The 22,059-nt window shown below is 36.8% G+C and overlaps 1 protein-coding gene across 1 annotated transcript; it reads left to right on the forward strand.

Annotated features, from left to right (window-relative positions):
- Positions 1–2,043: 2,043 nt before the first annotated feature.
- Positions 2,044–19,134, forward strand: LOC107191110. Its single transcript, XM_015580064.1, has 17 exons — positions 2,044–2,077; positions 5,443–5,506; positions 6,125–6,230; positions 6,413–6,511; positions 6,584–6,767; positions 9,230–9,416; positions 10,067–10,155; positions 10,843–11,116; positions 12,433–12,514; positions 12,978–13,130; positions 13,656–13,851; positions 14,780–14,958; positions 15,691–16,057; positions 16,450–16,796; positions 17,235–17,552; positions 17,951–18,064; positions 18,994–19,134. Exons 1-17 carry the CDS (start codon positions 2,044–2,046, stop codon positions 19,132–19,134), a joined length of 2,934 nt encoding a protein of 977 aa, XP_015435550.1.
- The last annotated feature ends 2,925 nt before the right edge of the window (positions 19,135–22,059 follow it).

Genomic DNA, 22,059 nt, shown 5'->3' on the forward strand with positions numbered 1-22,059 from the left:
TGGGGATGACATTTGAATACTCAGGCCGACGAGTCTTCAAGCACTCAACGATAATTAACTATAGATATTAACATAATTTAATTTTCATGTGTCAAATATCTATTAATATTACTATAATTTTACTTTACTTTAATAGTTACAAGATTTCTCAAGTGTTCACTCATTAGTGCATTTACCCTACTATCAAATACAGATAAAACTACATTATACATAAAAAAAAAGTATATAAATAATATTTACTACATTATACAAATAAACCAAGTTCACCGACACGCGGAGTACACGAACCTCCCCTATGTACCAGAAATCGGAAAATCAATTCACAATGGATACCTGTCCAATCGATCATTAATGAAGTTTTTTTCCCAACGGTTAACTCCGCTTGTTTTTCTCGGCGTTTGAAACGCCTCACGATGAGAAAGGACGACGAACGATGCTTGTCCTCGGCGAACAACCCTTCATTGGTGTAGTTAGCGCAGAGGGCGAACGAGGGCAGGCCGGCTGGAGATCGAGGGGGACAAGGGGGTGGGGTGGGGGTGGAAAGGGTTGAGGCAACTTAAACAGCAGGTAACAAGAAGTAGCAAGTAATAATTGAGTCAGGCAAGTATGCCGCAGACCATACCGGCGAGCTGGAGAACAGGCGATGTGGATGTACCTGACCGGAATTCGAAAACAGAAAAGGGTGGGGTAATTCCGGCGACTTCGACGATGGAAGACGGCTTCCCGGGCGGTTCGGCGATCGGACGAGAGAATTTCGGTGTTTCTTGGAATATTAACGGTTCCTCCGAATCGGGACCAGCGGTTTCTTATTATTAAATTGCACGAAAATAAGTTGGAATTTTTAATCGGAAAGTTTATCGTAAGGTAAGTCGTAATTGATTGTAAGGTAAGTCGTAATTGATTCTAAGGTAAGTCGTAATTAATTCTAAGGTAAATTGTAATTGATTTTAAGGTTAGTCATAATTGATTCTAAGGTAAGTCGTAATTCATTCTCAGCCGCAGGTATCGTTCAATTTATGTTCAAGCAAAACAAATATTTAAGTACTGAACATTATTTATTGTTTCCTGAAATTTTGTGAAATTCGAATGAAATGGCACTATAAACGGAGACTACTGATTATGTAATCGAAAATTGTTCACTTCGTTCGCACAATGCTTGAAAATATACTTCAGATTCTTCAACCCATTGCGACGGAATAACGAGTCCGACTCGTAGCATGTAACCAGATCCAAATGTAAAACCGAGTCTCACTCGTAATAACTTTATTCATTTGTAAAGAAAGAAATAAAAAGAAATAAAAAAATTTATTCCAAGTATTGGTTTAATCATGAAGTTTAACATACTAACTATCGAAAATAATAAACATAATAACATCATAGTCTTGAAGATATTAAAAAAATACCGCCTGAATGGGTTAAAAGAACCTGAATTGGACTCGACAGAAATTAGTTTCTTTTCTGAATGGTTTTATTAAGTTGAAAATACAATAAATGTTCAACTTAATCAAGACGCTTCGTGGTATAATATTCTGGTTCATAATTCCAGTTCTCTTCGATCAATCGTATCTAAAACTTCTAAACCCAGGAAGCAAGTATCAATTAAACAATATCTATACTAATAAATAATAAATCCTTTCTACAATATGTGTGGTCAACGACGCAATACGGAAGTCTCGAATAATAAACAAATTCCTTTTTCCTTCCTCCCTATTTCACAAAAAAAAAAGAGAATTCAAAATAAATTCCGTTAGCACGAATAGCAAATAGAAAAACATTCGTACATCACACAAAAGCAAGTACAAGAAATTCGTACATCGATGTGAGGGGTCAAAGGTTAATAGGGCTTTCGGAATAAAAGGCACGGTACTGGCGTGTGTCGTTTCCGAAGTTGCCCGTTTGGCGGCGATATGGGCGTACCGATTTGTGAACGTCCCAAACGATTCCTCGTTGGCGATCCACGCGAATTAGCCCGCGAGACGTCTCCACGTGGGAAAAAGTGATTCGGTTTCGGGAGGGCGACACGAACACGTTTCACGATAAGAAATGTCCCAGAATAACCTGTTGCAAGGATACGGCTGTGAGTACCAGACTATAAACGAAAGAAAGAAAAAATAAATTATTAATACACATATATATCAACCTTCTTTTCTCTCGTCTCGTCTCTCTGTTCGCCGATCCACGCCGCGAATTTCTGTTCGGGTCCAGGAACAAATGTAAACCTGTTCCCCGCGATACGTCGCGCCTCCGTTCGTGAAAAATGAGCTGTGATAATGGCGGCTTTCGTTTATTTGCAAACAGCAGCCGGGAAAAAAAGGCGAGGACGGGTCGGAGTTCTGCCGATCGCGGTCCTGCTTCGCCGGCCAGACGAAAATTCCATCCGGTTCCTGACAGTTTTTTACGCGTCTCGTTTACCGAGGATTTGCTCTAGCACCCTCGACGCATCAAGTCCGATAGCCCCCGATGGCAATGGCCACCGATTCGATAATGCGTTTCGCCCGAAATTCCCGATCTGGTATCTCGCGAATCGTGCTCAGTGATCATGAATCGCTTCCTTTCGGGTGAACCATGCTTTTTTTTTTATTGTGAAGTGCGAGATTTTTTGGTGTATTATTTTATTTATGTTGTGTCGAGAATTGATTTTTGGCACCAGAAAATGAGCGACAGTGGATTTTTGTGGATCTATGATAATGTGGGTACCTTTACTTTTCTGTGTACATATTCGGAGACGTAAGTTTCTTTTTATATTTTATGTTTGTGATAAAGAGTTAATAATTTTAAAGAGAAAATAATTTTTTCTTCATATTTTCAATATGGGTCCTTTATATCGTACGTGCTCAGTTTTTGTGAGTGTGTGATTTTGTTGCTTTTATGGTTGATTTTACAGTATTTTCTCTGTTACGGTATTTAGAAATATAGTAGATTTTTTAATGCTTGCTATTGTTATATTCGAAAACCTTGGTGTGCAGTGACTCGTGGATCTGTTTACATCAATTGAAATAGTTTTATTCCATATTAGTTTCGTATAGCGATTAATATTCGTTTTGATTTCTGAATTAATTATAAACAATGCTGTCCTACAGAAAATTTTATACATATATAAAGAAATACAATAATTATGCTAGAGATACATATTTAAAATTCAATTGATTGAAATCAAATTAATAAACGAATGATTTCCAACGTTATTAATTAAGACCCTGGAAAATATATCAGATTCTCGTTTTTGAATTTTTTAAGCATTTGCATAATATTTCAGAGCATAACGGAGCTTTAATATTTATTCATGGCTCCCAAAAGTAAAATTCTGGATGTTGCTAAAAAAACACACTTCTTTTTTAATGCAAAAACCGAACTTTGGCATTAAATTATTGGGCTTTTATTTTATGTACGTATTCTATGCTTTGCTGAATTTGTTATTTGAGGAAACCGATGGAACCAGTTATAGAAATATTCGCCCGCGTGGATACAACATTGTCTAGGGATCGTCGCTCGACCCCTCGACGATCGTCATACATTGTATGAGGTGACACCTGTCTGCCCAGTTGCATTTAAATCAGTGTCTCTCAATTTATGGATCTCAGTCAATGCATTAATAATGCATTTTCAACAAATGAAAATTATCATTCCATTCATTTAGAAATTCTTAAATTTTGTATTTAAATCTTCAACTACTTATAATCCACTTATTAAATTTATATTTCTGTCTCAATCTATACTTGTGGGAATATTGATCAATTGGTGATATTTACTTACTATCATTTTTGGATTAACAAATTTTTTGTTATAGATTTTAGAATAGATTTGACATTGACAAATAATTTTTCAATAGAATTTAATCTCCCTGATCAACTCCTTAAATTTAATTGAACCAAAGTTTACATCAAATCAGGAAATATGTTTGATATCTATTCATGCAACATGAATTCACATGATTGTGCAATAAGAAAACAATAATAGAACTTTGATTTTGGGTTAATGTGGTCCAAAAGGTGCACGGCGATTAAAAATTATAATTTAGAGTATTCAAAAATATATGATCTCTAAAGAAGGAAAAAGAATATAATTGAATGTAACGAAAAGAATTGTATTCAATCATGAATTCTGATAGTTTGATATTCTCTTTATAGTTATATGGAAGAGGACGATTCGTTAAAGAATCTAAAAGCCTCGAATCTAAGTTTAAAATGGGAGGAAAAAAATTGTGGCCCGATATTCAAGCTTTTAATCAATATAAAATAAGTAACGCGTTTTATTCATTCATGTCCATTATGGATTCTTTTAGTTGGCTGCTGGAAATGGACTATTAAATAAAAAAGAACGTGCAAAAATGACTAATCCGTAAAATACAAGAATATCGTCTTCTCTTTAATCAAGACGAATCGTAAAAACGTCCTATTAAAAGATTATGAGATTTTCTTTTACCGGACTTGAAAAGTTTTAAGAAGAAAAACGATGCCATCTCTAATATGACTCTTTAACACTATAATTGTACTACTAAATTTGTTATGTCTCAGTCCTACTAATTAGTTAAATAGTTAAATATTAATTTAAAAATTACATAACAGGATTAAGTATAATTTTGAACTAAATGTTGAGTTATAATTAAATATAATTGAATCATTAGAAACGGTGATAATCGTGTGTAATATTATCATTCCTCTTTAACGCTTTTACGCTCGTGTGTAATATTATCATTACTCTTTAACGCTTTTAAGTTCAAGGTAACGATCTATTGTCACCTCTGTTATTTGCGAAAGTGCTCACCATAACGATTATCGTAATTGCCTTTAATTGCCTGTCGTCGCCAAAGTAGTAATTGAACAAATAATAAATATGTAAATAAATTTTCTAATGGTTTTGTGAAGATTTCGGTCTCTTTATTATAAAAATGTTCGGAGCTGTTCCGCAAGTGCTTTCTAAAAATCGCTGATACTAAAAAAGGTGAAAGAACAAAATTATCTAGCTAATTTGATCTTATACGTGAAAAAAATTATGGTGCTCATTTGGAAGCAAATATTCAGTGTTTCAATTACACTGTATATCATGTATAACAATTCTTTTTTTAAAATTATTTATTACACCAAATATTCGAAGAGGAGATAATCCTTGTTTCATTTGGAGAACCGAACCATTCGTCTTAAAAAGTTGGAAATTATCCCTAAATAACAACTGTTTCTTAAAATTATTTTTCATAGAAAATATTTAAAGAGGAAATAAATCTAATTTTATTTGGAGACCCGAATGTCCTGTTGGAAAAATTATAATCCTCCCAGAATCCTTCCACCGTCTTCAGAAATATTTTCATTAGGACAAGTTTATCCGGGCCGCGAGACGGGAGTGCGACCCTTTTTTTCGAATTATCCTTGCGAGCGGTAGCTATTCAAAATGATTACCTCTGAGAAAAGACAAGTAATTTTCATAAAGCACTCTTCCACTTTGCAGGGGAGAGCCAGTACGAAGATCCGCAGGAGCAATTCCCTCGGCCCATCCAGGACGAGGTTATCAGGTGAGCTTAAAACATTAACATGCATCCCGGTTAGGGGCGAGAGTTAGGTCAGGGTTAGACCTAAGTGATTACACCGTAATCAGGTCTATTCCTGGATTTAATCCTCTGTTTCTTTCTATTACAGTAAACCGCGTTCTGACGTATAAAAAAAATATAACAGAGCTTAGGGATTTCGCTGGAATATTCTAATTTTGTATGAGTATACTTTTGAATTTAATTGTTCCTTAAATAGATCGTGTGTTTCATGCATTTCAGAATGTTCATAATATAAACAGTAGCATCAATTTTTTGTAGAATAGTGATTATTAGTCTGTGGTTGGTAATTATGGTCTAGTGTACTTTTGACAAAGTTTAATGATGTTCTTTTGTCATTTTGGAACCTGGTAGAATCGTGAACGGTATCGAAAAATTTCTCTTTCATTCCCATTTATCTAATATACAAGTAATTATGTGAATTTCAATTTATCGTCTATTGGAGTTGGAAACTTTAATATGGAAGTACTGAATGAATAATAGAAAGTTTACACTCATCGACTACAGAGATGGTACTTTTATTGTATTATAATTGTTTTGAGTGCATGGTTTGTTACTTTTAAATTTGTTATATCGTATTATCAGTGTTTACGAAGTTTACGTGAAAGAAGAGACTTCAGGCTCTGACGGGAGGAACGATATCACTGTCGTGCCGGGTTTGACTTCCGCCAATGACCACCAGTTGATTCAGGTAATCACCAATCCCATCGAATTCTCAGTAACTAAAATTTAAATATGCAACTTTCTCGGTATGAATCTTATTGTTCACTGTATGTATTGAATTAAATAATTACTTTCTAATTATTTTATTATTCCTTTCCAATTGAATTAATCTACTTCTACTCTGAATCGATCTATTATTTTTCCGTTTAGAATGACTGCATGAATCTAGACGTTGCCATAGACTCCGAAGTAATCAACATCGATGGCAGCGTAGCAAAGTTTCTCGGGAAAGATGCGTTTAAGTATAAGGTCCGTATTGAAACACTAAGAATCATAATAACAATTTTCAATTGACATGGATTTGTTTACAAAATTATTTAGATCCTAGATCAAAATGTCAATGCACCGGAGGATAATGTTATGGTCTACTCGCACCCGGTGATCGAAGGGCCATCCTCGTCTTCCACTCAACTGATCGACAAAGATGACCCGAGATCGAAACTTCATTTTGTCAAGTACCTGAAACGGGACGGGAAGACTCTGAAAATATGGGAGTGCGGAATCTGTGAGTGGCACGAATATGGAATCAAATCAAATTCATAGTGTACCTTTCCTAGTTTACTACGTTTCTGTTAAATCTAGTTAACGAAATTTCACTTTTCAAACCTTTCACAGTGTAATAAAATGACTAGTACAAAGAAAACTCCAAAATATAATCGAGACTAAAACTATTCTGTCAAACCTGGGAATTATCGATTCCCATGGACTTGCCAAATTTTTGTTAAACTAAACAGTTCTATGTATATATGACGCCTTGACAAAGTTTCTATTAGACTACGTACATAGTTCCGTACTTGATGTTCCTCGAGTCTCTCTTGTACTACACTGTGAAGGGGTTAAATAATGAACACCTGTAACGTTTTGATTAGTCTTTGTTCTGGTAACTTGCACGTTACACTTGACGATTTGATAGTTCTACTTTGGAGGACTGGACTATTAAGTAGATTCTTGGAAGTTCTTCTCAGGGGTTTACGTAACAACCACATACACTACAGTATCCCCCCATATAATTTCTTGAATCATGTATCGCGTTTATAGAGACCTCACGTTGAATTCTCTAAATACTGGCTTCGATCTCTTAGCCCGGGGATATTAATGCAAATATAGATTTTTATGAAAATATTTCTATCAGAGAGAAATCTATATTCTGCATTAAGGATTTTAATTATTAATTAATTAATATTTAATAATTATTAGTTAATTAGATTTAATGCACGGTCGTATACACTTAGGCTAAGATATTTTAAAAGTAAAAAAGACGCATACGCCACAGGGATATACAAGTTACACATGATGTGGCGAGTGTATTAATTATTATTCTCAACTCTGTATATAACGACCGTAGTCGTTAGTACATTGTCCTCGCTTCGTGGTAAATTTTGAAAGCACACCTGGCTATTTTAAAGGATCACCCGCTCCACAAGGAGTTTCCTGACCTGTGTATATACGACCGTGGTTTAAAGGGACCTACTACGATATAATATAAGTATCAAACGCGTGCGTCATATGTCTGAGGCAGACGTTTTGTCAGATGGTTTCACGTCCAAGATAATGGAATTGAGGACAGGATAAGATCACATTTCGTTTAAACGTAGAGACGCACGCGGTGGATTATTTATAGGAAATTGCGCCTTAAGAAGCCGCAAGCTACCCCTACTGAGAAGACTACGAGGGGGACAGAGACAGCGAGAACCGACAAAGCAGGCAGCCTGCTTTTTCAGTATTGAAGTGAGATGATCGCACTGTAAAGTGGTAGCGCGAGCGAACGACGAACTTCAAAGTAATGACGCAGCGTCTCAGGGTGTCAACCATTGGCCGGCGGGACCGTCATAAGCGGATTTACGCGAAGGACGAGGGGAGTACCCCTCTTGCCCCAGTGTCGTCTGATATCACTTTTCGACTCTACCGAAATACGGAATGATTCTCTTGCTCGAGACGCCAGAGTAGCCGCCATCGGTGTTATAATCTGTCGATGGGTCAACATCGCGACACCAAAGGCCTGTGTCATCTACGGCTACGTGAAATCGGATACTTTATGGAGTATTATTTCTGATTTTGTTGAAACTTCGATATGTTAGTCTTTAGCGGTATATAAAGACATCTCGATGGATGTTTATAAATTTAGAAAAATTTTACAAACTGTTCGAAATACAGTGTCAACCTTTTTTCAATAAATTGTAATTGTGAAACTAAGGAACTGATTTTTATGAGCATTGTGGGTGCTTACAGTGGAGACATAAGAATACTTAATCAAAATTATTTCAGTTAACAAAATAGATATTTTTTAATCATTTATCTGTGTTTAATTATAAATATTTTCTTTAACTGGAATTATTTTTATTAGGTACTCTTATGTCTCCACTATAAGCACCTACAAAGCTCATGTAAGAACAACAGAAAATTAAGGAGCCAAGAAAACTCGCGTAAAAACAATGATGGTATAACCCAATTACGATATATCCGGGGCGCGGTGTTGTCAGGGCCCGTTACTGCGCTCGTCTTAACGTAAACAGTGCAGTAGCTATCTGGGCATTCGGTCGTGTTTATACGACGCTTGCGTTGAAATTTCCAACACTCATTTTATGATGTATTAGGAAACGGTTGACACTATATTTCAAACAGTTGTAGAATCAACAATTTTTATTAAAAAAGATTCGAAATGTTACTCCAAAAAGTATTCGATTTCGCGTGGAATGACCCAATAGCTGGGTACTGTTAAAAAATTTGAAAAAGAATGAGAATACAGTCCTATGTATCCGCTTTATGGGAAAATATTAAACAGTGTGGTCACTTTAAAAATGGGCGTGAGAAAATTAATCGAAGGTAACGCTGCTACCACCGCTTTTGCTCACACTCTTGCGTGCGTAGAATTTACATATGCGTCGACGTGGAAATTACATTCATACGTTCTAAAATAATTTAGAAAATTATATTTAGAAGTTACTCGAATCTTAATATTCCGGCTAGGTTCCAAGGAGTTCCGGCATCAGTACACACTGATGAGACATTTGCCGACCCACACCGATGAGAGGAACTTTAAATGCGAGGCTTGCGGCAAAGCTTTCCGGCAGTTATCGACACTGAGCCAGCACAAGGCGATACACAGCGACGCGCGGCCGTACGTTTGCGAATTTTGCAAGAAAACTTTCAACAGGTCAGCAAACGGAATCGATACACACGCGATTCCACCTTTCATGAATTGTTCTCGCGGTAAACTTTCGAGTTTTTGTGTGGGATACCGTGTCGATACCGTGTTTCCACCTCTTTGGTCGTTCCGTTTCTCGGTTTCCGTTTCTGCAGCGTGTTTCGGGCGTTCGTTTGAAGCGTTCTCGACGAAAAGAAACCGCGTATATAGAAATTAAAGCTACAATCTCCCTCCCAACGACAGTCAGGGAGAGAGAAAAAAAAAACTAATTACACGCGGGGTGTGCGCTCGAGCTCCCAGGTCTGGTCATTAGCGTTTTGAATCGCGGCGAAATTGCGAACGCGCGCGCGATATCACGGGGACCAGCGAGGACGAACGTTTTTAACGAGCGCGAACGTTTTTCTGTCTTTTTGTAAATTAGTCGTAATAAAGCGTGCTTTTCAAATGAGTCTATTTAAATGTATTATGACGACGGGATGGGCATGAAACTGACGCGGTCACGAACGCTGTAGATTTGTTTTTTTTTTTATTCGACGATGTGGATGTGATATAAAATTATTAAAGATATTGAAATGTTTGTTATCGATGAGAAATATTATTGCCTGTTGTGTAATTTTTTTTAATGCTTTATGGATTGTTTATTGGTTTGATTTTTTCAGAGTGTCTACGTTGATCTCCCATCGGAAAACGCACTCGGAACATAAACCGCACAAGTGTCAGGTTTGCGGAAAAGGATTTCATCAAAAAGGTAATTATTATAGTATGTGTATGTAATTGTTTCGTTATAATCGAAATATCTGTCTTCTGCTTATGTCTAATAATAATGGAACAGACTCATTCATTTGTATTTGCATAACTGTCCACTGTCTAATATATAATTACTGGTAATTGGAATATTATGCAGTCATAATAATCGAGTAACCAGACAAATGCATCGTCTACAAACGTACAGAACCGAACTTTCAATAAAAGAAGTAAATCAATCTCTCAACACGCGAATTAATCGTGAATCGAATGAGTAGTCCGGTTTTTCTTTATTCTGAATTTTATCTTAAAATTGGTGTTGAAATTATATGGTCGTTCCAATGATAAAGTCGCGAAACTGCAGAATTGAAAAAAAATAAACATCCTGTAACCACAAAAAGAACTGAGAAGGTAATCCATTCTCTTTTTTTTTTTAAGAAACTCGGTCCTCTTAAACGAAAAAAAAAAATGGTTTATAACTCTGAAAATATTAATGTTTTGACCCATGTTTATTAGGACTTCATTTTCATCATTTGACGAATATAATTTCTCCTAGAAGTTACGAACTGTTTTTTTTTATCACCCTGTATGTATATACCCAAAAAGTTCTGTGCAAAAGATATCAACGAATAATACTTCTGCGAACGAGACAACAAGCTTTTAATGATTCGCACCACTGTTTCGTTGTTAGGCAATTTGAGGAACCACGTGTTTACCCACACGAACGAACGGCCGTACAAATGCGAGCTTTGCGGCAAAGGCTTCAATCAGATGTCGAATTTGGTCTGCCACAAGGTCAAAGCGCATGCACACGCGGAGAAAATGCAGTACGTGTGCGGAATCTGCGGCAAAGAGTTTCCGCGTCGATTCTCTTTGAGATCGCACGAGGAGTACAAGCACGGCATAAAGTATCGGCACCCGACCACCGCGCAGCCCGAAATGAACGATCCGAACATCATAAGAAAGTAGGTAGACGTCGCTTTAATTTGCCCCGTGACAGACAGCCCTTTCCGCCTGGATGAATGAACACGCGGCCTGAATGTTGATCTTTCGAAACAGCGATTGCCTGACGCCCCCCCAAAACCGTTCTCTCCTACATCATTTCGAGCGAATTGATCAGTCTTGATCTTTCAGGCAGATTCTACGGGAGAGCTTGTCCTGACAGTGGCTTTGTACTACTAAAATGGCCGTTTGAGTATGGCTGTTATTATTCGAGAGTTTCTTCGATTGTTTTTTTTTTGTGGAATGATAAAGAGTGTGGACATTTGCAGAATTAGAAGTGAATTCTCGTGGATAGTATTTTGATTTATACGGAGGTTGAGTTAGAAACTTCAAGGGGTGATTCTACATCTCGAAATAAAATGAAAATCAAGAATGACGAAATTGTTTTCAAGGCTTAGTTTTCGAGTTATTATCAGTTACAGAGTCGGGCCAGCGCACGATAGTGTCGACACGTACATTGACGTCACTTAAAAAAGGTACATTTTTACCTTCTAGTCGAAAAAAAGTGATGTGTACTATCTGCACTGGAGCCTGGACTATCTTCTTGCAATAATTTATTTAAAAAAGCACACGCGAATCGTTGCACGATATTTAATTATAATTAAGCGACATCAGAGCACTGAACTAAAACTAAACTAAATTAAGCTAAAACTTCCTAAATAAATTAAATTAATACTATTCACAAAACATTCGAAGACTACTTTTGGGACCACTAGATGTGTACGCGTTGACGACCGACATCGAACTAAGGAAACGTTACTCGAATCCCATGAAATCCCAAGAACAGAAAGGTAATAAAAATATGTAAACAAGGAGTGGTTGAAATATTACCTGTTATTCCGCACGGTTACCAATGGTCCCGAATTAACTGCTGATGTTGGGATTGTCCCAAGGGAAAGGTACCTAACACATGTTTGGCTATTGTAAGAAGTACAGACATATTTTTTTTTTCAGGAGTTTATGACCCCAATTTATGACTCTTAATAACTCGAAAAGGAAGCCTTCAAAAGAATTTTGTTATTCCATATTTTTTTTTTATTTTGATATGTAGAATCACACCTTAAAGTTTCTGACGCCAATATTTATTTTCATTGGTATTTAAATATTAATCTGTGACTGAAACTGGCTTCAATTGAATTTTTTGTTTATATACTTTTTATACTTTTAAGAGAAAGCATGTTTATTTTGTATGTTCGCTTTGAGTGAAATTGTTCTGTTTATTTCATTTAACAATATTTTTTACGCGCATTCTGTACACTAGAAGAAAATTCATTTTCAGTAAAAATGTGAGGATCGTTCAACTACCGAATGGTGATCGTAACCATGCCATCGAAATTAGGGACAAGGATCCATTACTTGCGGTTAGTAACTCACCTGAATTATCAATTATCAAATCAAGTATTTACTTGAATTATTAATTATCAGATCAAGTATTTACTTGAATTATCAATTATCAGATCAAGTATTTACTTGAATTATCTTCAACTAGTAGTTGATATTAACTGAACTTTCGAAAAGTAGTCCTTAACAATTGTTAATGATATTTCGAAAATAGTATCAGAAATAGCAAAGAATCGTGTTGTTCCGGAGATATAGTGATCATTACAAAAATTTACAATACTAATTAATCAAATATCAGTCCATTTATAATAGTGGTTGTTGAATATATAAATATATAAATATTACAATGAATTGATACGAATTAACTGAATGAATGTATGATTACCAACCTTTACAACAATTCGATTCGTTGCAGAATATTTTAATGTAATAAGTGTTGAAAATATGTGTAATAATAAAAAATTACGAACTATTTCTGGAAAGTCCGATGTAATGGAATCCGTGGTGATCGACAAAATCGACACGAAAGCGATGGATATAGCGCTACTCGAAGGTCAAACGCCGTTTGCCCTCTTCAAGCCTGCCAAGGGAATTCCGGTACTCGTGAAAGTTTCACCAACTGGAACTCACAAAAATGTAAAATTCTTTTCTTGTTCAACTCTTCCTTTTTAACTCTCATTAAACCGATTTTGCATCACAATTCATCTATTATAAATAATAACTTAGCGGAACTTTTATAGTTGTTAATGTAGAATGAAATGTAGAATAACAACCAGTGGTTCCTAAAATTAATTTCGAGCCTACCGTGGCTACTTTTTATCATCAATACATTGACATTTCTATAACCATATTTCACTTTTGCAATCATTATCAATTTCTTCTTCAGTAATTTATTATGCATTTGCTTACTGAATGTAACAGAAAAAACGACGTGGTTTGCGATATGGTCTGGTATATAAATTAAGAAACAAATAATTATTTACTCATAGTACTTTATAAAGAAAGATCTGTGCTGTCTGCGACGAAAAATTGAGTATAATTCAGAATTAAACATAAAATATATTTAATATATGTCAAGGTCCACTTATCGAAACGCTTTCGACAGTTTTGATTATTGTTTCGTCGAAAATCAATATTGCAAAGCCTTGTCAACTGTTCTAGATCCTGACGCCCGCGACGGCCGAAGATTTACGAATGGCGGGAAAAATGACTCTGAGTCCGACGATCACGTCGGATCAGGACAGGATCAAAGCTGTTCAGATAAAGGTGCCTGTGGTAGCCACTGTTATCCAGAACGTTGATCCAGATGGAAAAATAAATTTCATCATTGAACCACCTGGACCTGAAAACGAACACGGTAGGTGCTACCTTCCTAAGAATAATCACAAATAAGCCTTCTAGGAACGAGTGGTATAAGAAAGTGCATACATACATGATTCTGCATGCAGTAATTGAAATAAATCTTGTTCACACATCACCTCATTTATTTGTCCATATTACATAGTACGTCTCACGATGAGCTACACGACCCAAAGCTGGAGGATGAGCCGATATGTAAAAACAAATTAATGTCACTAAAGGTGCTTGGATCTATTTGATCCTATATACATTTTTTTTATACTGTATTTCAAAATCATATTTCTGAAATATACACTAATCTTGACAAGGGACCAAATACAAACAACTGTCATTTAGATTTGGTACACATAAGTTACTTTTCATAGACGACTATCTTCATAAAAATTCGAGACCTCAAGCGATATAGCTAACTTTTTCACATTCAATTTCTATTATTTCAGTCCGTTCCAATCCTCAATCGACTAACTCTACAAGCAAACCACATTTAGTCCACCAATCCGCAAACACTAAAGACCAGTCCAAACTACTAATTTCTCACCTTAAAATCCTTTCGAAACCTATTGAACTATACCCCAAAATTTCAAATTTCAAGAATTCCAGATTTCAATATTCCACAGTTTCAAATTAATCACACGTGGCCAATATTTAACGCGCACCACTAACGCGTGGTTCACCGATCCTCGTGTGAAATCGCTCTATCCGCAAATAGATCACGGAACAGTGAACGCGCGCGTGCAATGGATTCGAGCCACAGTGGTCTAATCATTTCACAATCGTTGTCGCGAGCACGATGATTCCGATCGCGATACATTCGCGCCCGGTGTCGTCGGGAATCGCTTATAATTGGCTCGTTAAATCCGGCGATGTTTTTCAACACCATCGTCGCTGGCAATGTGGTCTTTATTCGGGGGTTGTATTGTCGACAGAGAGCCTGGTCACGGCATTGGACTCCCAGTTCACGTACGGCGAGCCAGCCAGAAACGAGCCGGATCGCCAGAATGGTACTGTTGTGTCCTCGTCGATGGAGGATTGCAACGAGTTGCTGGAACTGGCCGCCCAGGGCGGCATACAATTCGTGCGCGCCACCGAGGACGGTCGTTACGAGGTGATGAACTGGATCGATCGTGATTTTCGTATTTATCTCTGACCGATGTGGCCTGTACTCGCGATAGAAACCTTAGCAGGTGGTCCCTGATATCTCTGTTTTTCACTTTTCGTGTTTTCAAAGTTAATGGGATAACATTAACAAGATTTTAAATTAATTTGGAACAATAACGGAAGGAAATGACAGAGCTCGATCTCCTAAGAACTGAAACAAGTGTCACTCATTTGGAAAATTCAATATCGGCTGGAAACATGGCGTCAAAGTTCGTCATAAGCAGCTCTAAAGCTGGTAGACTGTGGATTTTATAGCTTATAGGGTTCTGTGAAATACAACGAGAGACGAAAGTTTCATCATATACAACGAGGTTTCTATGTTAGTATTAACTCAACGAGATAATTAATGTAGGAAATAATGCTCCACCTTTCCAGATAGCACATGACGCCTTGAATACGTCCATTTTACGGCTGTTTTAGGTCTGAGGCGCCTTTAAGCCTTAAATTCTTGTTTATACGGATCACTTCATAAGAATTCATTTTACAAGAAAATCCGCAGTCCACTAATTGATACATCTAATATATAGATTTCTGATCAGTTATTATGAAGCAAATAATGGCTTCGCGATGATTTGAAGGTCCAGCATGATTTTTCCAAAAGAGAAACACTTTTGCGATAGTTAAAGTTAGCTTCGTTCTTTTTATTTACTGTATTTTTATTATCGATTATTGGTTGCAGGTGATGACGAACAGCGAGGCCCGTGACTTGATGGCGCAGAACGCGCACGACGTGACGATCCTTGACGGCGACGAAGCGGACGCGATCAATGTGGTGAACATGCGAGGCAACGGGGAAGTCATCATCGGGGACCCGGATAATCAGATCATGGTACTTGACACGACGTCCGCGCAGAAACACATACCGATGGACAGTATCGAGATCCTCGAGGACAAAGACATACGTATTCTCGACAGCAAGAGCCTCGACGATCGTTTCGTCGATGGCATCAGCTTCCTCTCCCAGCCGAAAATCGATGACCTGATCCTCGGCTCGAAATCGTTGTCCATGGACGCCGGTGTCGCCGTCAGTGAACACGACGACGAAAGTAATATTTCATTGAGTTTTTTGTGTACGTCGTTCACCTTTTACGTGTTCAAGATATATTATTTTTGGTAGACTTACATTGTAGAACTGGGTATGCAGAGTGATCAAAATGAAGATCAAACAATATGATGTGTAGTATTCATAAGATATAGTAGTCCTTATATACATAGAATGGGCAATTTTTCAGCCCCACAATATAAAGAAGGTAATCATAAAGAAATTAGAGTTTAGACAGTGCTTGGAGTAAAAGTGGACTTAATCATCGTGGTCTGTCAGTAGTGTTTTTATTTGCAAGTTATTCGATCTTTTTTCAGATCACCCTGTAAATATTATTGTACCAGATCTATAATTTACGAAGCTTCCGAAATACGAATTTGTTGAATTTTACAACAGGTATAGGAGTACCCTCGAGTCAGCAAGAGTTAACGAACATTCTCAGTCATCGAAGCGAGATATCCACTTTATCAACGACCACACAACCTTCGATGTCGTCTTTGTTATTGAAAAACCATCCCTCCTTGTCAATCCTAAGTGAAACACTTCCGTATTTGAAGAGCAACAATAGCTTAACCGAGGATCTCAACATTCTCGGTAGTTCAACAATGGATGAACATCACTCCGTTTATGAGAGCAAGATGAAATTACCAAACGTATTCGACGACGGTGAATCCGATAGCGGTCTGATACCCATTAGCCAATCGGACATGAAAATTCTTGGAGCGTCTCATCAAACTTCGAAGGTAATAATTCATTATTCAAAACAATTAAATTTTTTCTATTCCATATTACTTAAGATCTTCGTATTTCTATCCTATTTTTCAAATTATTATAATACTATTAAGGTTTGGTTTTACTTGCTGCGAGTGTAATGAATATGGAAACTGGTGTAAGTACTTCTAGGTTGACGCGTTAAAAAATCGAATAAATGTTTCAGAAATATTAGGTGTACCAATAAATAATTTATTATTATTCGGCGAAATTGGTATTATTTGTGTTCACAATAATTTTTCAACATAATACGTTTTTTTCTCAATGGATGTTGGGAAAGATATTTTCAAGGTAAAATATGCCGCCTGGTAATTGAGACAAATGTTGGATTACTTATTGGTATATCTAATATATGTATTTAAATAGTTCGAAATTAATATTTCACTTCTATGCTGGAATTTCACACGAAGGTCTTGGATAATAAAACGAATTGTTTGACGTCGTCGAAACTGTTCGCCGGACTGGGCGAAGTGAAAATCTTGGGCCCGAAGAACCATACTCAAGAGATCATGGCGACCCAGTATTCAGACATGAAGCTGCTCAGTCCGTACGAGCAGTTTTTGAAGAACACCGCTGCGAACACGAACGGTTGCGATACCAACATCGTGAACACTTCCGGCGGATGCAGGAAGGAAGTGAAAATTTTGGGGAAGAAGTTGGGCACTGGCATTATTACCAGCACAGAGGACGGCAGCGTTGTAGAAGTCGTCGAAGAGAAAACTAAGCTGGTAACAGATTCTATTTGTTCACTACAATTTTGCTAAATTATCTTCTGGACAAATTTTAATCGTCATAAAATCGAACTGTACATTTTGTTACAATGAATCTGCTACTTTGGTTGTAATTTAACGTTTCGTAAGAGTTGATTTATTAAATCAGTTTGGTTGATGCAACTGCCGCGTATGAATGGATTTTCTGAAGTATTCTGAGAATTCTAGAAAGTGTTTAATATTTTTGATGTTGTTGCGATGGATACAATACGATGTGAAATAATTTTATGGTATTCATAATTAATGCATTAATAATTTTTGCTTGCATTTTTGAAAGTATTCATAATTATTACAGTTGTTAGTGAACATTGACTATTACTAAGTAGTTTAAACAAATTTATTATTGTTTTTGAAAGATGATGAACAACGCCGGAGGGCTATGCAATAGCGCGGATAGCACGGTGATTTCATCGCCCCGTTTGGATAGGCAAATCTCAGAAAATGGCGGTCCCGATAGTTTCTTGCTTCAGGTAAAGACATTCTACAATTACCAGGCCGAGGTTGTTTATGGGTACTTAATAAACTAATTCATGAAGATAGAAATTCAACGGAAATTTTTTATCGAGGTTTTCTTTTTAGGATGAACATGGAATAAACACAATGTCAAATATTTACGATCAATGGCGATATTTTAACGCCATGTTGCCTTACAGCTTCGAAAGTCTCTACAGTAGCAACAAACAAATAGTTCTATTATTTACACGCAGACAATGAGGAAATATATATTTTTACATCTTCAATATTTATATCTTCAATACACAACCCCACTTTGCAATGGAGGAAAATGACATTGTATTTGATTTTACATTATTTTCGTATTACGTTTAATATTTAAAATGCACAATTTTCTTGAAAATTCTATTCACTTAAAAACAAAAAATGAAAGTTCCATCCCACTTTAACGGTAATCCAGTTATTGATACATCTAATATACATCTACAGATTATTTTAATGAAAATAAATTATTTGTTTCATGAGGTAGATAAATATAATCTATGCTATTGTTACCTAGATCTAACAAGATAGAAATTATATAATATACAGGGTGACTCATTTTAGTCTACAATTATACTTAATTACTTTCATATGGAACTTACTTTGTCTTGAGGGAGCATCTTACGATGGTCATAAGTCTTGTCAACGGAATTGAAACGGAATTTAAAATTACTTTCTTTTTCAAAAACTGAACATGCTAGTAAAAAACAGATTGCAGATTCGTATTCAGCGCATACAAGTCCATCAGAAACGCTTATTAACAGTTACAGATTAACAGATAACAGTAAATATTAAAATGGGTCACTCTGCGCCAAGAAACAGTGTGAACGCTCAAAGATTCGATAGTATAATAACAACTGTTCGCAGACCGCTGAAACAAAGAATCTTTTCCCAATCGATGCAGGCCTGCAGCCCGTGCGACCCAGACTTCCTGAATTTCGAGAACCGTCTGAAGGACACCTCGCCGGGCAGCCATTACGAGCGAACCCAAAAGGATTCCAGGGACAGCTTCAGCTCCAACGGCGGCCTCCCCGATCTCGATTGATGAAGAATCCAATTCCTCTCTTCCTAGCCCTTTTTTTTTCTTTAGTCCTCCTTCGCCTCCGCGAAAGAGTCTCCCGAACGACGACGTCGAAAACTTCGCTCCGGCGGGCGACCGTCTGTCGAAATCTTTCGGTGGACGTGAAGGATTCAATTAGAACACTTTTCGGACGTGCGAATCGTACACGTCACGAGGACCAACTGAGATCTGGTTTAAATTCTAACCAGGGAACACGCCACTCCCTTGTCCGTGCGATTCGTACTCTTCGGATGTGCAATTAGTAAAATTTTTTTTTTTTTACACTAGGACACGAATATTGCTTAGAATTCTTGTGCTCGAGAACCATCAGGATTCCCCCATTGGGGTTGAACCGTACCCCATCTGTACTTCCAATGGTTCTTTTAACTCAATTAACTCGTTAACTACAGACCACTCGTTCTCGGAGATGAATTCGAATTTTTCTTTTACTAGCACTACCTGGCGGAGAATTTCGGAAGCTTTTGAGTATGCTTCAATAAGTGCCACGCTATTTCTAAAACGATTAGGAAGAATAACATTCAAAATGGTTATTAGTAAATTACTGATTTTACGCATTTATAGACGATACGATTGTTTAGAAATTGATGAAGCTTTAGAAGATTTCTTTTTTACTACGGAATCTGATAGAACAGCAAATCAAGTAAACAAATTTCTGTTTGAATTCAGTTCCTGTCAATTAGCCCGTAAATATTTATATTTCCATGAACATCGGGAGTCTAGTTATTAAAAACGATAAGCAGGGTAGTCGTTTTATGAGACGAGTCATCTCTGCTTGAGGAGTTAATTTTCGTGATTTCGAAAAATCTGTTTTTGCGTGTATAGAATCGACGAAACAATTAATCGATTTACGTCCCGTGAAAACAGAATTTCGAGAAAAGTTTTTATTGGAAATTGGAATCGACGGAATGGAGTTTGATCGAATTTATTCCCGCCTATCTTTTTTCTTTCTTTTTTTTTAAACTTAAAACAATGTATTTCGTATATTTAGCGGTATTTTTATATGCGACTCGCGGTTCGCTCGCGTCGAAGCTTACTAAATGAATTATATATAGAGAACGATGGAGAGAATGGAGAAACCACGAGAAATATAATATATATCGTCGCGAATATCGAGGAATCTCTTGAAACCTGTGTGCATTATACCGTGCATCGAATTCAAATGAGGTTCATAATTCGCGGGGATGCTAATGATTTTATTCACAGGAGAAAAACGTATTTTTGCGTATATTCCCTCCCCCCCCCCCCCCATCCCAGTCCTCCCAACGGTTTGTAAATTTCAATGTTTTTCGCAACGTGCACGCGGTCTCGTGTTCATATATGCGTTGTTAATTATTCCGAGTTACTATTTTAACATGGGCGATTACATTGTATAAATTCGAATAGTATTTTATATTTGAATTTCGCGGTTGGAGAATAAATTGTATGGACAAAACAATCCACCGAATTGTGCAGTTTATTTCTATTGAGCCGGGTATAACATTAAATTCCGACGGGGGCGTTTGTTTTAACACCCATTTGTAGTCGTTTTATGATCTTTTACGGACGACCGGTGAATGAATCGAGAGGATAATGGAATATCTGATATAAAAGTGAGTTTATTTCGTTCGGAGAAGTTAAAAATTAATTGTCCGTTGCGGGATATAGGATTATGTTGGTTATTTCGTTTATAATACCGAGTGTGCACACAAGTAACGATGAAATCAACGATTTTTGTTGGAAGAGTACTCACAGATCTCTGTCGCTAAGAATATAACTGGCGTTGTTGCAGCATACATTAATATTACCATCGTACATTGCACGAAGAATGTTGGTTAATACAATTCATAGAAAGAAAAATTTAATTTTAACAAACGTGAGTTTGCGAACTATTCTTTTGTATCCAACGTTTCAGCTCATCTTCAATGGCTTAATTATATACTTGTGTAGAGAATCTATAAAAATGAATAATATTGGTAACCGCAGAGAATGATTAATCAAAATTGAAATATTTTTATCATCCACATCTTTGCTTAACTAGTTTCTTGTGGATAATAGGGCCAAGAATAATTTTTATAAATATTTAAATTATGTATACCAAATAAGTGATATATTATTATAGAAGTTAAGCGTATGTATCATTTATTTTCATAATGATTTTCCAACATTCGACACCATTTTCAATCAGAAATCAGGAAGATATATTTAGTTCAAAATATATCGCCCAATAATTTAAAAAAAAAGTGGACTACTATTGGTACACCTAATACATTAAGTTTTATTTTAAGTATAAAAAGTTAAGCATCAATCACGTGGCACTAAAAAGTTTTTTAAAATTCAAAAAGTGGAGTAACATAATTAGTCACTTTGGCCTGTAAACGGCTCGAACGGCAACGACATCCGATCAAGTAACCGCTCGTCCTAAACATATTAAACAAATAATCCTCTATTATTTTGATTTCACAGTTCAAATAATTCATCATATTGTCGGACGGTGTGTGTTCAGCGGTGATACGAAGGAACCTCGTTACAACCGACGGAACAGAATTTAAAATCCGTCGATCGGCCGTTGATTCGACGTGGCAAGTGTCGCCGTCGTTTTCCGCTTCTGCGTGCGTAGTGCACCGTGTGATACATATTACGGTTTCCCTGTCCCCGTTCTCCACCGAAGCTGAGGGATCACCGAATTCGATAAAATTTACTCGGCAGAAGGTAACGGCGTATGTTTGCCGCGCGAACTTCCACCTACCTTCATTTCCGGCTCGTGTCCTCCTCTATTCTTTCCCTCTTACACGGTCTATGAAGCAGGCTTGAATCTAGTTGGGTCGGGTCGTGTTCATGTCGCCAGCCGAGACAAAAGGGAGCGTGTCGCGAGAAAATTTCTGCAACCAGACTGAACGGTCTTTGGCTCCG

This window comes from Dufourea novaeangliae, unplaced genomic scaffold, assembly GCF_001272555.1.
Source record: "Dufourea novaeangliae isolate 0120121106 unplaced genomic scaffold, ASM127255v1 scaffold221, whole genome shotgun sequence".
NCBI lineage: Eukaryota > Metazoa > Arthropoda > Insecta > Hymenoptera > Halictidae > Dufourea > Dufourea novaeangliae.

Coding starts and splice junctions, on each gene's coding strand:
- LOC107191110 (XM_015580064.1), top strand. CDS start 2,044: ATGTCCCAGAATAACCTGTTGCAAGGATACGGCT. Junction 6,512..6,583: donor AAGATGCGTTTAAGTATAAG/GTCCGTATTGAA, acceptor AAAATTATTTAG/ATCCTAGATCAAAATGTCAA. Junction 16,058..16,449: donor CAGTGAACACGACGACGAAA/GTAATATTTCAT, acceptor ATTTTACAACAG/GTATAGGAGTACCCTCGAGT.